Source organism: Crinia signifera, chromosome 1 (genome assembly GCF_055691185.1).
Source record: "Crinia signifera chromosome 1, ASM5569118v1, whole genome shotgun sequence".
NCBI classification, from domain to species: Eukaryota; Metazoa; Chordata; class Amphibia; order Anura; family Myobatrachidae; genus Crinia; species Crinia signifera.
In genome coordinates this window covers 125,272,063-125,288,064 of record NC_139217.1, presented here as the reverse complement: position 1 = coordinate 125,288,064, position 16,002 = coordinate 125,272,063, and the positions used below count along the sequence as shown (strand labels likewise).

Here is a 16,002-nt window from a genome sequence, read left to right as displayed (position 1 = left end):
ACTTCCTAAAATAAAAAAGATGGTTTTTGTAATTACTTCAAACATCTGCCGACTGGATGGCACCTCATGGTTAGCATTACTGCCTCACAGCACTGAGGTCATGGGTTCTATTTCCACCATGTGTTATATATACGGGGCAGTACGGATGGTGTAATGGTTATATTACTGCCTCACAGCGCTGAGATCATGGGTTCTATCCCCACCATGTATTATATATACGGGGCAGTACGGACGGTGTAATGGTTATAGCATTACTGCCTCACAGCACTGAGGTCATGGGTTCTATTCCCACCATGTGTTATATATACCGGGCAGTACGGATGGTGTAATGGTTAGCATTACTGCCTCACAGCACTGAGATCATGGGTTCTATCCCCACCATGTGTTATATATACGGGGCAGTACGGATGGTGTAATGGTTAGCATTACTGCCTCACAGCACTGAGGTCATGGGTTCTATTCCCACCATGTGTTATATATACGAGGCAGTACGGACGGTGTAATGGTTAGCATTACTACCTCACAGCGCTGAGGTCATGGGTTCTATCCCCACCATGTGTTATATATACGGGGCAGTACGGACGGTGTAATGGTTAGCATTACTGCCTCAGAGCACTGAGGTCATGGGTTCTATCCCCACCATGTGTTATATATACACATGGTGGTTACATTACTGCCTCACAGCGCTGAGGTCATGGGGTCTATCCCCACCATGTGTTATATATACGGGGCAGCACGGACGGTGTAATGGTTACATTACTGTCTCACAGCACTGAAGTCATGGGTTCTATCCCCACAATGTGTTATATATACAGGGCAGTACGGAAGGTGTAATGGTTAGCATTACTACCTCACAGCGCTGAGGTCATGGGTTCTATCCCCACCATGTGTTATATATACGGGGCAGTACGGACGGTGTAATGGTTAGCATTACTGCCTCAGAGCACTGAGGTCATGGGTTCTATCCCCACCATGTGTTATATATACACATGGTGGTTACATTACTGCCTCACAGCGCTGAGGTCATGGGGTCTATCCCCACCATGTGTTATATATACGGGGCAGCACGGACGGTGTAATGGTTAGAATGACTGTCTCACATCACTGAAGTCATGTTTTCCATTCTCACCCTGGCCCTAACTGTGTGGAGTTTGTATATTCTCCCTGTACTTGCTTGCGTGGGTTTCCTCCGGGTAATCCGATTTCCTTCCACAATACCAAAAAATACTGGTAGGCTAATTGGCTCCCAACAAAATTAACCCTAGAATGTCTGTGTGTGTGTACATGTGGTAGGGATTATAGACTGTAAGCTCCACTGGGGCAGGGACTGATGTAAATGTTCAAATATTCTCTGTAAAAGTGCTGCAGAATATGTGTGCGCTATATAAGAAACTGTTAATAAATAAATCCGTGCACCACTGTGCCCAGCAGCACATTATTCCTGCAGGAGACGAGTGTGGGCGGACCATATGGGGCAGGCAGCTTCAGTGTTTCCCGCTGTACTTTGTATTAAAGACGAGCAATGCGTCCGGCACCACCATTACATAACACAGCGGGCAGCACTGCAGCCCTGACTGCATGCTGCTCCTCCGCTCATTAAGGGAGCGCCTTTTTCATACTTGGCATATTACACCCAGTAATGCCTATTACACATAATGCCAACATTAGTGCCCCTTACATAATGCCTGTGGTAGTGCCCATTGCAATATGCCCCTATTACAGCAGACTGTGTAATCTAGTCGAGTCCAGCCCAAAGCCCAGCATCTGGCATCCCGCCACCACAGCTGCTGCTACTGAAGACGGGGAGGAGAGCACAGCCTGCAGATGCACTGAATTGATTTTTAAATATGATGCCGGCTTGTGAGCCAATTGAAGCTAGTGGTCCGACAGCCAATCAATAACTGCAGCTGCTGGACTACAAGCTCTGAGAGCAGTGGCGGCTGGCAATCAGCAGTGAGTGGTCATGTAGGTGGTGTACCCACAGTGCAAATGGGCAAGGCACCACTGGCACACACCTAGTTATGGTCCAGCACATCAACTAGTGCCCCTATATTTACATTACACTTCACAGTAGTGCCCCTTACATATAATATCCACAGTAGTAGTGCTGCTTATACATATAATGCCCACAATAGAACCCTTCCACACACATAGGGCCAGATGTACTAAGCTTGGAAAATTATAACATGGAGAGTGATAAATTGACAGCCAATAAGCCCCTACCTGTTATGCAGCAGGCTGCATTTGAAAAATAACAGTTGGGAGCTGATTGGTTGGTATTTTATCACTTTCCATTTTATCACTTTTCAAGGCTTAGTACATCTCACCCAATATATATCCACAGAAGTAGTGCTGCTTATACTACATATAATGCCCACAGTAGTAGAACTCTTACACACACACATAATGTCCACAGTAGCGGCGCAGTTTATACATAATGCCCACTGTTGGCCACAGTAGCAGCATTGCTTATACATAATGCCCACTGTTGGCCACAAAAGTAGACAGTAGCAGCGCTGCATAATGCCAGCACCAGTTGCCGACAGTATTAGTGCTGCGTAACTTCCGCACCAGTTGTCAACAGTAGTAACACTGCGTAACTCCCGCATCAGTTGTCGACAGTAGTAGCACTGCGTAACTCCCGCATCAGTTGTCGACAGTAGTAGCACTGCATAACAGCAATACCAGTCGCTGACAATAGTAACACTGGGTAACACCCACACCAGTTGCTGACAATAGTAGAACCGCGTAACACACTCACCATTTGCCGACAGTAGCAGCACTGCATAACACTCTCACCAGTTGCCAACAGTAGTAGCGCTGCTTAATACCCTCACCAGTTGCCCACAGTAGTAGTGCTGGGTAATGCCTGCACCAGTTGCCCACAGTAGTAGCCCTGCGTAATGCCCACACCAGTTGCTGACAATACTAGCACTGGGTAACACCCGTACCAGTTGCTGACAGTCGTGGCACTGCGTAATGCCCGCACCAGTTGCCGACAGTAGTAGCGCTGCGTAACGCCTGAACCATTTGCCAACAGTAGTAGTGATGCATAATGCGCACACCAGTTTCTGAAAGTAGTAGCGCTGCGTAATGCCCACACCAGTTGCCGACAGTAGTAGCCCTGCATAATGCCCTCACCAGTTGCCGACAGTAGTGGCGCTGCATAATGCCCTCACCAGTTGCCGACAGTAGTAGCGCTGCGTAACGCCTGAACTATTTGCCAACAGTAGTAATGCATAATGCGCACACCAGTTTCTGAAAGTAGTAGCGCTGCGTAATGCCCACACCAGTTGCTGAAAATACTAGCCCTGGGTAACACCTGCACCAGTTTCCGACAGTAGTAGCGCTGCGTAACACCCGCACCAGTTGCTGACAGTAGTGACACTGTATAATGCCCTCACCAGTTGCTGACAATAGTAGCACCGTGTAACACACTCACCATTTGCCGACAGTAGTAGCGCTGCGTAACACACTCACCAGTTGCTGACAGTACTAGCCCTGGGTAACACCCACACCAGTTGCCGACAGTAGTGACGCTGCGTAATGCCCGCACCAGCTGCCAACAGTAGTAGCGCTGCTTAACGCCTGCACCATTTGCCAACAGTAGTAGAGCTGCGCAATGCCCTCACCAGTTGCCGACAGTAGTGACACTGCATAATGCCCGCACCAGTTGTCGACAAAAGTAGTGCTGCATAATGCCCACACCAGTTGCCGACAGTAGTAGCCCTGCATAATGCCCTCACCAGTTGCCGACAATAGTAGCGCTGCGTAACACCTAAACCATTTGCCAACAGTAGTAGTGATGCATTATGCACACACCAGTTTCTGAAAGTAGTAGCACTGCGTAATGCCCACACCAGTTGCCGACAGTAGTAGCCCTGCATAATGCCCTCACCAGTTGACGACAGTAGTGGCGCTGCATAATGCCCTCACCAGTTGCTGACAATAGAAGCACCGTGTAACACACTCACCATTTGCCGACAGTAGTAGCGCTGCATAACACACTCACCAGTTGCTGACAGTACTAGCCCTGGGTAATACCCACACCAGTTGCCGACAGTAGTGACGCTGCATAATGCCCGCACCAGCTGCCAACAGTAGTAGCGCTGCGTAACGCCTGCACCATTTGCCAACAGTAGTAGAGCAGCGCAATGCCCACACCAGTTGCCGACAGTAGTGACACTGCATAATGCCCACACCAGTTGTCAACAAAAGTAGTGCTGCATAATGCCCACACCAGTTGCCGACAGTAGTAGCCCTGCATAATGCCCTCACCAGTTGCCGACAGTAGTGGCGCTGCATAATGCCCTCACCAGTTGCCGACAGTAGTGAAGCTGCATAATGCCCCCACCATTTGCCAACAGTAGTGACGCTGCATAATGCCCTCACCAGTTGCCGACAGTAGTGACGCTGCATAATGCCCTCACCAGTTGCCGACAGTAGTGACGCTGCATAATGCCCTCACCAGTTGCCGACAGTAGTGACGCTGCATAATGCCCACACCAGTTGCGGACAGTAGTGACGCTGCATAATGCCCACACCAGTTGCTGACAGGGGATGTAGTTTAAATCCCGGCGGTCGGGATCCCGGCGTTCAAAATCCCGCCGCCGGAATCCCGAACGCCGAAATCCCGCCACTTTCTCCCCCCGTGGGTGTCCACGACTCCCTCGGAGGGAGAATAAATTAGTGTGCCAATCATAGCGAGGCACCGGGCCCGCTGCGTCGGGGGGTGTCCATGTCCCCCCCTTGTCGGGATTTCGGCGTTCGGGATTCCGGCGTCAGGATTTTGAACGCCGGGATCCCGACCGCCGGCTTTTCATGCCAAATCCGCCGACAGTAGTGACGCTGTATAATGCCCTCACCAGTTGCCGACAGTAGAAGTGCTGCATAATGCCCTCACCAGTAGTAGTGCTGTGTAACAACAGCACCACCACTGTATTTACCTTAAAAGCTGTCTGGCAGTGGCTCTACTTCTTTCAAATTCTTTCACTGTGCTCCCGTGTAGCTCCGCCCCCTTCCACTCGTGTGGCCCCGCCCCTCCACTCCGTGTAGCTCCGCCCCCTTTCCAGGATCCGTTGTCATGACAGATGACATCAAAGGGGGATGGGAGCCAGGAAGAAGCTCAGCCGGCTGCTGCGGCATCCAATCAGTGTTACAGTGTAGCCGGCAGCCACAGAGCGGGGATGTACAGCAGGGAGGGCGCATCTCATGGCCGGCACCTCCCTGCACGCAGGTAACATGACTGGACAGTGACATACAGAACCGTGGGAGCTGCTGCGTGCTGCCGCACATGCGCACCAGCGCTCCCGCAGCCATTTTTACAGCTGGCTGCTTACTTTTAATTACCTGTGCCGGCCGCAGCCATATTTGTTTCGGGAAAACGGCCGCGGCCGTGCGGTCCGCGGCCCAGCCAGGTGGGTGAGCAGCCGCTTTATGTCTGTTAGGGGCCGGCCCACCGGGAAATGGCCCGGTTTCCCGGCAGGCCAATCCGCCCCTGGCCTCAACTATGCGGAGGAAAGGGTCCTCAGCTCCCTATGTTTTTCATGACTGGAGCTCATGACGTGCAGTGCTTTTTTGGCGCTTATTGCGCCACTTACATGCGAGCCACAGACGCTCTACATTTTGCGTATGGACCCCTAAAATAAAATTGAACCGGTGGTAATAACCAGCAGTCCGTAAAGATTGTGGTGCCCGGCACTATTTTCTCCTGGATACAGCCCATTAATGTTGTGTCATCATGCTTGGGCACCATTTGCAAGAAGCACTGTCTAGTCTCCCGACATATCCCTCCGAAAATCCACTGCTGTGTAAATATGCGGCCTGCCTTGTTTTTGCGCTTGACAAATAGCGTCTCGTCTACTTCAACAATGTGGCCAGGTCCACCAATCCTCCGCTGGGGCTGCACCATTATGTCCATTGCGCATGCCTCCCACATCCAGTGGTTATAGAGGACAGACATTTTTTTTGAAATGTCCAGCTGCTGGCTGCAATATTCAATAGAGGTGAGCTCCTGGGCCCACGAATAAATGAACTGCAGTATGGTCACAAAGGAAGGACAAGCGGCACCCTGGAAACCAGTGGGCCGCTCTCAGGCTCACCTTCAGCCTACACACTTTTAAATGGCAGCGCCACATCGATTCCTTTAAAGAAAGGCGCATTGCGTGGCCATTCGCGCAATTCTGAACCACCGCAAGCAGATCGTGTCCTTGGAAAAAGGTGATACACGCTCACAGATGCAGCCATCTCACTAATCACAATAAAATACTCAATAATCTCCAAAAATCACCACCAGCTCTGAGGTATGCTTCTTCTCACGACAGAATATCACCTCAGAGTGATTTCTGAGAGGATCTGACAGGTGGCGGGAATGACAGGGAGCCGGAACAGGAAAATCGCATCGCATTGCAAGCTACTATAATGTAATGCGATGTGATGCGATTTCACTACGTTTCCGTACGTAAGAAATCTGGGCGCCCTGCTAGGAAACAAGTACCATGTTTCCAATGTCGGATAAGAAATAGCTTCCTGCCCTATTACCAGCAAAATTGATGAACCAAATAAATAAAAAGAAAAAAAAGAGATATATGATATGATTAATGATATACGTGAATTTTTTATATAAAAAAGCCATTTGTCTACTAATAAGTAGGTGATACTAGCATAAAGAAAATTTTCCCCAATGTGTCAATAGATATACACTGATTTCAGGGAGGACGGGGGGCCCGAAACTGATATGTTCACCCAACACATTATGCTTACAATGAGGTGGGCACCAGAAAATTTGTTTACGCATGGTGGTCTGACCAGCACCATGCACTGCTCCACCACCCTTTCTACAGATTTGCATAGAGAACACACCTGAGAACTGAAAAGACTCAGCGACAGTCAGATAAAAACAAAGGCAATCAGATGAAATACATAAATATATTATTTTGCACAATTAGTTCTGCAGAAAAAGATATGCAGCTTTTCACAGACCCCCTATATTTGATAAAAATAAAAGTATTTTATAATATTTTACAAAATGTCATTAAATAAGTGAGCGGATACATATTTTATCATGAACAGTAATTCTCATTTTGTTTCCTTCAGCTTTGCAAGTCTGCTTAATGATTATGTAGAATCTGAGTTCTTTGTCATTGATGGAGATTCTTTGCTAATAGCTAATGAGACCAATCAGTTTCTAAAGAAAGGACAAGATTTACATTTCTTTTTCTTGGTGGAACGTTTCCTGCTTAATTTAACAAATAAGGGAGCAAGATATGTTATTGTTTTCTTTAAGGTAGGTTTATGTATAAAGTATCTAATAATGCACGTTATACTATGCATCTACCCCTTGTTTCCTGATCGCTCTCCTTCCATCTTAACTCATATCTCCAACTGTCTCTCTGCTGTCTACTCTTGGATGACCCAGCGCTTTTTTAGACTTAAAATATCAAACACTAAGCTGACCTCTTCCGACCCTCTAGCATAAAACCTGACCATCTCTCATCCTAACCTGTTTATGCTCACTTCTCCCCCTTCTGTGTTACCCCTGCCTGTCTAACCCTCCCCTTTACAATGTAAGCTCTCACGGGCAGGGCCCTCTCTCCTCATGTGCCTTTCTTAGAATATATAAACGTCTGCCACCCTGATGTCCTGTCCCCTGATGCAACTATCCATATTTACCATATACTTGTCCTAAACTGTATTGTAATGTAATTTGTTATGTGTGTTTGCTCATAACTATGCTTTGTAAAGCGCTGCGGAATTTTTATGCGCTATATAAGAAACTGTTAATAAATAATAATTAAGAGATTTAGTACAGCCCAGTAAGTGGGCATTGCATTGCAGCATTGCGGAAGGAGTTGGTTATTTGTGCCAACTTGGGCCACTCCTATCATATTCCTGCACTACAGTGGTTCTCCCCCCTGGAACAAGTTTTGGGAAATAAGCTTTTCCTCATGGTATCCTCAATCCGGGACTTACCAGGACACTAGAGTCACATTGTTGGTGAGAACATTCGCCTATTTTGATGATCAATGAATCCAATTTTAAATATAAGTTTTTATCTGTTGTTGGCATAGTGTGCCTTTTTATTATATATTGGCTAATAAATATTGTACTAGATCAACAAGTTGGTTAGGTATTTTTTCATAAATAGCGCTGCTCAACCTTTCTATTTTTCTAATTCAGAATCAGTTGTAATTTTGTTAAGATTCACAAAACTACAACTTGTCAGCAGCATGTGCTGGTGCCGCCCAGCATATGGCAAGGAAGCCCTGCATGCCAGGTCCCTGCCTGCAATGCGATTGCAAAGACTTGCAATGTAACGTGAGGCCATGTACCCTGTGTTGAATGCTGGGGCTGATTGTTAATCCCAGTGGTTCAGAGTATTTATTTTTTTTCCTTCATGGATATTTAAAAAAACACAGAAGAAATTCACAGTTTTAAATAGGGCTGCCTACCCACCCAGAATAGCTGTGAGGGGCTCGAAATTCATGTCCCCCAAAATGAGGGGGAACCCTTCCAGAAAGCCGCCCAGCTCCCACAACCCCCCTCGGCGGGTGTGGGTCAAAGGACATGAATTGCACCGTTTTAGCCCTGTCCACCGCAGTGCTATGCCTTCAAAAACAGGGGGTGGGGGGGGGGTGGCTGGCTAAAATGGCACGATCACTCTGGCCATGCCCCCAAACAAGTAGCCACTCATGTGGGTCCACCCCTGCCCCACCCCTTTTCACTCCCAACAGCCCCGTCACCCCTGAGCTGGCTGTCCCCTCCCAGAAAAGGCAGCCAGAAATTAGGTAAGTATTGTATCAATTTATAGTAGGGAGTGCATTATCTCATATATATTTTATTACTTTATTCCTTATATTCCATCTTTGTTATTGCAGCCAGAGAGCTCAAAACTATTAACCACTAGCAGGATTATTCCCTGTGCCACATAATTTTCTGTAGAAACAAATGGGATGATTACAGACAACTTGTAAAGAACTTGAGGATTGGGGCTGAGAACCATATCTGTAGAATTATGGTATTTTGTAAAAGTTGCATTTTTTTAAGTTTATAGTTTCTCTGTCAGCAAGACTGGTGAGACACTGGACCATGAGATTTCAGATTGGGTCTGGAGCTGTCACTTAAGCTGTAACTTTAAAAGGAAGCGTCTCCCCCCTGCAACCCCATAATGCCACAAAGATACAGCATGGTTCAGAGGGCTGTTATGCAGTCCTCCTTGTAGATAGTTTATTTAATCTTGTATTATAACTTTTATGTTTCTTTCTATATAGGGTTTTGTGCTGCTTGGGACAGGAAGCCGTCTCAAACCCCACAGCATTTGGTTTCTGCATAGACTTCCTAGACCTCGGTAATGTGTGTGCACCCTCTCTCTTTTAGATTGAAAATATCGATGCTGCTGCTTAGACTACAGCCAGGCAACGCACAGCACTCTCTGCCCGGCTGTCATTTATTTCAATTAGGTGCGTCCAGCGGCGTGCGACATCCCCCTTGGCAATGAGCAATTCCTTAGACTAAACAGCCGGGCAGCACACAGCTCTCTCTGCCCGGCTGTCATTTCTTTAAATTTTAAGCGGCTGGTGGTCTAATGGGTGGTCCGGTGCACCCCCAGACCACCCCTTAGATTTGCCTATGTTATAGGGGAGTGAAATCGCTCTTTTAACAGTTGAGTGGAGCCAGTGTGCTAGGGAAGTGTATGTGAGAACTGCTCGTCTAAACAATAGAGCGCCCCAGAAAGTGGTACAAGCCTGCTTGCTGCATATGAAGAAAGAAAGTGAAACTTTATTCGGTCATCTTAACCCCTGCACCCTGTGCTCTCTACCTGGTGCAAGTTTAAGCTCTGCTCCTCTCCTCTAAAACTGTAAGCCTCTCAGGAATAGGGATGGCCATCGACCATGAATGATTCTCCTTTTTTGGCTGATGTAGAATAGTTTTGCCATTGGTGGGGGGGGGGGGACAGATGGTTTCCCTCCATCAATGGCACAGCAGAACCGAATATTTATTTTTCTTTATTTCCCCCATGGTGCCAGGACACTGAACATAGCTCTGCCCCTAACACCCGTGAAGCCCTACCCCCTGGTTCTCTTTGGCCCACCGGCCAGTCAGTCAAAGAAAATAGATGACCACCAATAGGTAAAACAATTGATGGTCATCTGTCACATAGTCTGATAGCACCGATGCCCGATTACACTAATGCCATAGATGGCAACCATCGATGACAACTGCACCGATGGCCATCCCTACTCTGGCCATCCCTACTCAAGGCTATGTACTGTATTTACATTATTATTGCTCTTGCCTGCATCCACTATATATATATATATAGATGTATGATTTAGAGAGTTGCCTGTTCCTGTCGGTATTACTTCCCAATCGATGTCTGATCCTCCTTGGCTCTGTACAATAAACAGTCAGGATTTTAAAAAGTTTCCTTTTATTTGGAACGCTTTTTGAATATCCGTAGCTGCATGCAGTGCATAAGCATCTTCCAGGTTCCAGGACTCCATTAAAAGTTTTGGATTGGAGGAGGTAGAGGGTTAACTATGGAGACTGGTGTTATCCCAGATGGTGAGGAATCTAGAATCCTCCTCTGGACATGGCATTGAAGACCTCATTGCTGTGCACCACCCATTGGTGATGCCAACTATGGGTATACAGTTATTATTCAGACAGTCTGAGCGTTTCCTCCCCTAGGGGTGGCTGTTCTCATGGTCCATTGACCCACCAGCCTTGCTGCCAGAGATATTAGGATTTTTGGAGTTCTATTTACTAAACCTTGGAGAGAGATAAAGTGGACGGAGATAAAGGTCCAGCCAATCAGCTCCTAGCTGGCATGTTACAGGCTGAAGCAATCTGTAGTACACTGCGTTCCCTTTCTCAAATGGACAGATTGGATGCTTCAGCGAAAGAGAAGCTAACAAAAGCAGCTCAAACATTGAGCTTAGTCCAGCACATGGTTTCTGCTCCCGCCCCTCCCCCGCCCCTCCCCCGTTAGATTATAACTTACCCAAACAAACCAGCTCTAATTATGTCTGACTTTATAGAGCTGTTTTGTGTGAGATTTGCTAACTCTGCCCCCATCACCTCCTGGCCTCAACTGTCCCTTCATATACAATGAAGCGACAGAGGCTGATGGAGGGGGAAGTGCAGAGCTTGTTTGCAGTGAGCTTCCAGGCTGCGTGGGGATTGAAATCAGTGATGCTTAGGGCGGGGGGCACTGGCCATGTGCTGGACTTAAGCTGGCCATACATCAGAAAGATCGATCTTAAGATTGATTGCGCTCATGACTGTGTACAATTTCCCTTGAATTCCCCGGCAGTCCTTGGTGGTTTTTGGACACACAATCTACACACAATCCATCATACAATCAGTCTTACAATCCATCTGCTGCATGATTATGTACACAAGATGTGCACACAAACTGCATACAATCCATCTTACAATCAATTGAGATTGTATGATTGGGTACAATATCTTTCTGATGTATGGCCATCTTAAGCTTAATGTATGAGCCACTTTTGTTAGCTTCTCTTCTGCCAAAACCTCCAATCTGTTCGCTTGAATCCAATATAAGCTGAGAGTGGCAAAGCATATCGTTTAACGTATGGGGCATGAGCACAGCTACAGTATGGAAATGGAGGAGCAGCGTCTACATGCATACAATAGAATGCATTCTGTGAGAAACTGACCGAACGTTTTTTTTGCACCCCGAATTATGTGCACAAGTAAAGTGGAAGCAAAGCCTAAATACAAAATAGACACATCTTAATGTAAAAATATAAAACAACAAAACAGTGGAATAAAAAAAAAAATAGTTGTTGCTGACCGGTATCCCAGGCACTGCACATAGCATGCTGTGGGCTTAACCGCTAGGCCAGCGGTTCCCAAACATTTTCAGTCCAAGGCACCCTTTGGGTCTCCATGACTTTTTCAAGGCACTCTTAAGCCAAAATAATTACCGAACTGTCCCTTTTTTTAGTTAGTTAGGTCAAAACAAGGACCCATTAAAAAAAAAAAAAAACAGCCCAGGCTAGCTTGACTCTTTCCATGTGTTAATCACTTATATCACCCCCTACCCCGATTAATAACGAGCCCGCAGGTCGCTCAGCACACAGTGCTGACACATTGCTGTGTGCTTAGTGATCATGCTGAGCGTTCAGTGAACTAGCATCGCTCAGAACGCTCAGCGGGCTGCTATGTGTGTAGGGCCCATTTAACTTACATACCTGTAGATTGCCAGCCAGCACCGATCTATTGTATCAGGTCCACTATTTCAGCTCCTCTTGCTCATTTATCCCCTTCGGGACACTTGTCCGCTCTGCACACTCCCGCTGCCACCACCATCTGACCCCGGTCACAGGTAAGCCCCTGCTCACAGAAGTGTAGCTAGGTGACATGGTGCTGAAGCAGGGGTATGTTTCGGCACCACCCTTACCCCCTGTCCCCTGTACTGAATTGGGGGCCTGGCCATCATGGAGATAGTACCGGTTCTAGACTTTGTGGTGTGTGGCGGAGGTTGCTAGTAGGGGGGATAATAACAGGTGTAATCTACTGTATGAACAAATCTGTCAATGAGCAGCAAAACTGTGATCTTGCGGTATTTTTCGCATGTACCCCTGACCTGCCCCTTTCTATGCTAGATGCGCTGTTGGATACAGCACACAGCAATATGGGGCAGCTGCAGGCAGAGGATATTTCCTGGCTGTCAGGGGCACTGCTGCACATGTTTATAATGCTGGTATGTAGCCCATGGCTCATATATTGTGTGCATATCTGGCTCTGGTACTTGCCAGGGACTCTTGAGCCATTTACCTCACCGCACGTCCATGATGTACACTGACTGGCTGGCTCACCTCAACACTCGGCCAGCAGCACAATGAAGGAGGAGGTTGCCGGCGCCAAAGTGAAGGAGGTCACCTGTGCCACAGTGGAGAAAAAGGTTGCACTGCAGCCATGGAGGAGGGGGAGAAGGTGTTTCCTGTGGCACAATAAAGGTGAATGTCGCTGGAGGAGCACCCTCTAACCTGCAAGGCTCCTGTAGCTTGCGCTCCAACGGAGCCACCCTCCCTACACCCCTCATCCCCCCTGCTGCCGGCTGACTGACTGTCAATCATCCCGCTCGCACCCCCGCCCCTCCAGTTGCTCACACTGCGCACCTGCCGGCGCACACTCCCCACTGACTCCCAGCGCTCACCCCCACCCCCTCCAGCTGCTCACACCCCTCCAAGCGCTCACTCCCCACTGCTCAACTGTGCCCCCTCCCAGCACTCAATTCCTGCTGCCTCCTGGCGCTCAACCCCGCCCCTCGCCACACTCAATCCCCGCTTCCTCCTGGCATTCAATCCCACCTCCTCACAGTGCTCAATCCCGTCCCCTCCCAGCGCTCAATCTATCCCACTGCTTCCCAGCAATCAATCCCCCCTGCCTCACAGCGCTCACTCCCCGCTGCCTCTACAGACACTGGCCACGGATGCGGCACCCCTGTCACAGTGCCGCGGCACCCCAGGGAGTCGCGGCGCACAGTTTGGGAACCACTGCACTAGGCCATTAGGGATACCGTACCATAAGCCTGTCATCTCCTTCATACCTGATGCAGGAACCCGCCTTATGTAATTAGGCGGGCGGTAAATGCCAATGGTGCTCAGAGCTACGCTCGTGGTTTGTCACAACCTTTGTGAAATTATTTTATTAAAACAGTATAATTAATGCAAATGCTGCTGGGTGGAGATGGGCTCCTTTATGGCCAATAGTCTCGGCCCGCCACCGTGTTGTACAGTAATTATGCTACGTAGATGCTTATTCAGCCCCAGGGACTCGTTGGGGAAATGTATGCAGAGAGATTAGCCCACTCTTAAGAAGTTAAGCTCGGCATACATTTCCCCACCGAGTCCCTGGGGCTGAATGAGCATCTATGTAGCATAATTACTGTACCATACGGTAGCGGGCCAAGACTATCGGCCACAAGGGAGCCCACCCTTATGGAGCTATAGTAAGCTATGCATACTGTACACAGGTAAAGGGGAAATAAAGGCTGACAGTAAATGGCAATGGTGCTTCACATACCCATCCGCGGCACTGTACTGTAGTTTTCATTATTGGAGTAGTCGCCACCCAGCTGCGAAGCAGTGTAATTACATGCTTTCACATGCTTTTGCCATATTATGCCTTAGTGCGTCATAATGGGACATTTCTCATGGTTCGACAATGAAGCCAATAGTTTCACTGGGTGAGTGCTCCTTCCTTTTTCAGACTCTTTTAAAAAGTAATGGCATTATGGGGTTACTGGAGGAAGGAGCTTTCTTTCTGTTACAGTTAGTTTAAGTGCCAGCTCCCGCCCCAACCTGCAATCCCATGGTCCAGTGTCCCACAGCCTGCTGCAGAAAAATGGATTCAACGGTAAGTTATCAAATATCCTATTTTAAATCAGCTTTAATATGAAGATCTGATGTATTATTTACTGTGTTAATGTATAAATAATATTCAACCACAATTATAACATAGTAGTGAACATCTCGACAAAATAACAGAACATAACAGTAATGTCAACTCAGGTGGCTGTGCAAACCTAAATGGAGCATCACAGGAATTGTATTGTCGAGCACCATCTAGTGGTCTAGCCTTTTATTATATAGGATTTAATTTTTCTTTATTTTTGTAGGATATGGAACAAATGTATTTCCAGTGGCCTCATTTGATGTCCCTGCGTACCAAGCTTCTGCTGCATCTACAGCAAAATACAAATACCATTGTACACACATTTTCCAACTTTCTTTCTGAGGAATGGAAAAACTTTCTCAAGGAACAACCACCTTACTTTGTAATGGTCTCTGATACAGGAAAGGGCTTTAAACAGACATTTTTTCTAGATATGCTAATGCTAAGTACTCTGGGAAGCCAAATTGATGTTGTGCTGATTGCTGGACAACAGTCTGACCACCTCAGAGTGTATGGATTTCATGCCAAATCATCACATTTTCACACACGGTTCATAAAAAAGGTGAGAGCAAATAAAGTATTTTTTTATAGCAAGAGAACCTTTTAGTAGGTTATTCCCATAGCAAGGTGTATTTTGCCTTTGACAGCACATACATGGTCATTGCTTTGTAGCAAACAAGTTAACAACGTGAGGTAAGAAAAAGAACAGAAGCTAGCAGAAAGCCACACTAGTGGATCACTCAGGGCCGTTTCTAGACAATTTAGTTCCCAGGGCAAAGAAATAAAAAATGTGCCCCCCCCCCCCCCAAATACATAACATGACATAGAAGAAATTGCGCGCGTGCTGAAATATGGGGTGTGGTTTATTTTAGAAAGAGGTGTGGCTTAATATAAGGGGCGTGGTCTAGCAGGAAAACAATTACCTTACATCTCACTTTTGCAACCTGCATGTCCAGACATTGGTTACCGCAGGAATTGTCATTGTCCTCCCACACTTAAGTTGGCAGGTTGAAGGCCACACAGTGACATAAAAATTACACCGCACACTGTGATGACAATTACATATTACGCCGCACACCATGATGACAATTACACATTATGTCGCACACTGTGATGACAATTACATATTACGCCGCACACCATGATGGCAATTACACAATACTCCCCACAACATAATGCCTATTACACATTATGCCCCACGCGCCGCTGCCGCACAACTGATGCCATTTACTAATATGCCCCCACAGTGCCAGATATGCCCCCACAGTGCCATACATATATGCCCCCACAGTGGCAGATATGCCCCCACAGTGCCACACATATATGCCCCCACAGTGCCAAATATGCCTCCACAGTGCCACAGATATGCCCCAACAGTGCCAGATATGCCCCCACAGTGCCAGATATGCCCCCACAGTGCCACACATATGCCCCTACAGTGCCACACATATGCCCCTACAGTGCCACACATATGCCCCCCAGTGCCACATATATGCCCCCACAGTGCCACATATATGCCCCCCTCAGTGCCAGACCTATATGCCCCCACAGTGCCAGAATATAATATCCCAG

The 16,002-nt window shown here is 47.4% G+C and overlaps 1 protein-coding gene across 1 annotated transcript in view; it reads left to right on the top strand.

Moving 5' to 3' along the window:
* The window catches only part of LOC146060116 (putative ATP-dependent RNA helicase DDX60), a 370,150-nt gene that overhangs the window by 41,029 nt on the left and 313,119 nt on the right, over positions 1-16,002 (top strand). The window contains exons 6-7 of the mRNA XM_083173025.1: positions 7,096-7,285; positions 14,654-14,992. Of these exons, the coding sequence (XP_083029151.1) occupies positions 7,096-7,285; positions 14,654-14,992 (529 nt within the window). The remainder of the gene's footprint in view (positions 1-7,095; positions 7,286-14,653; positions 14,993-16,002) is intronic.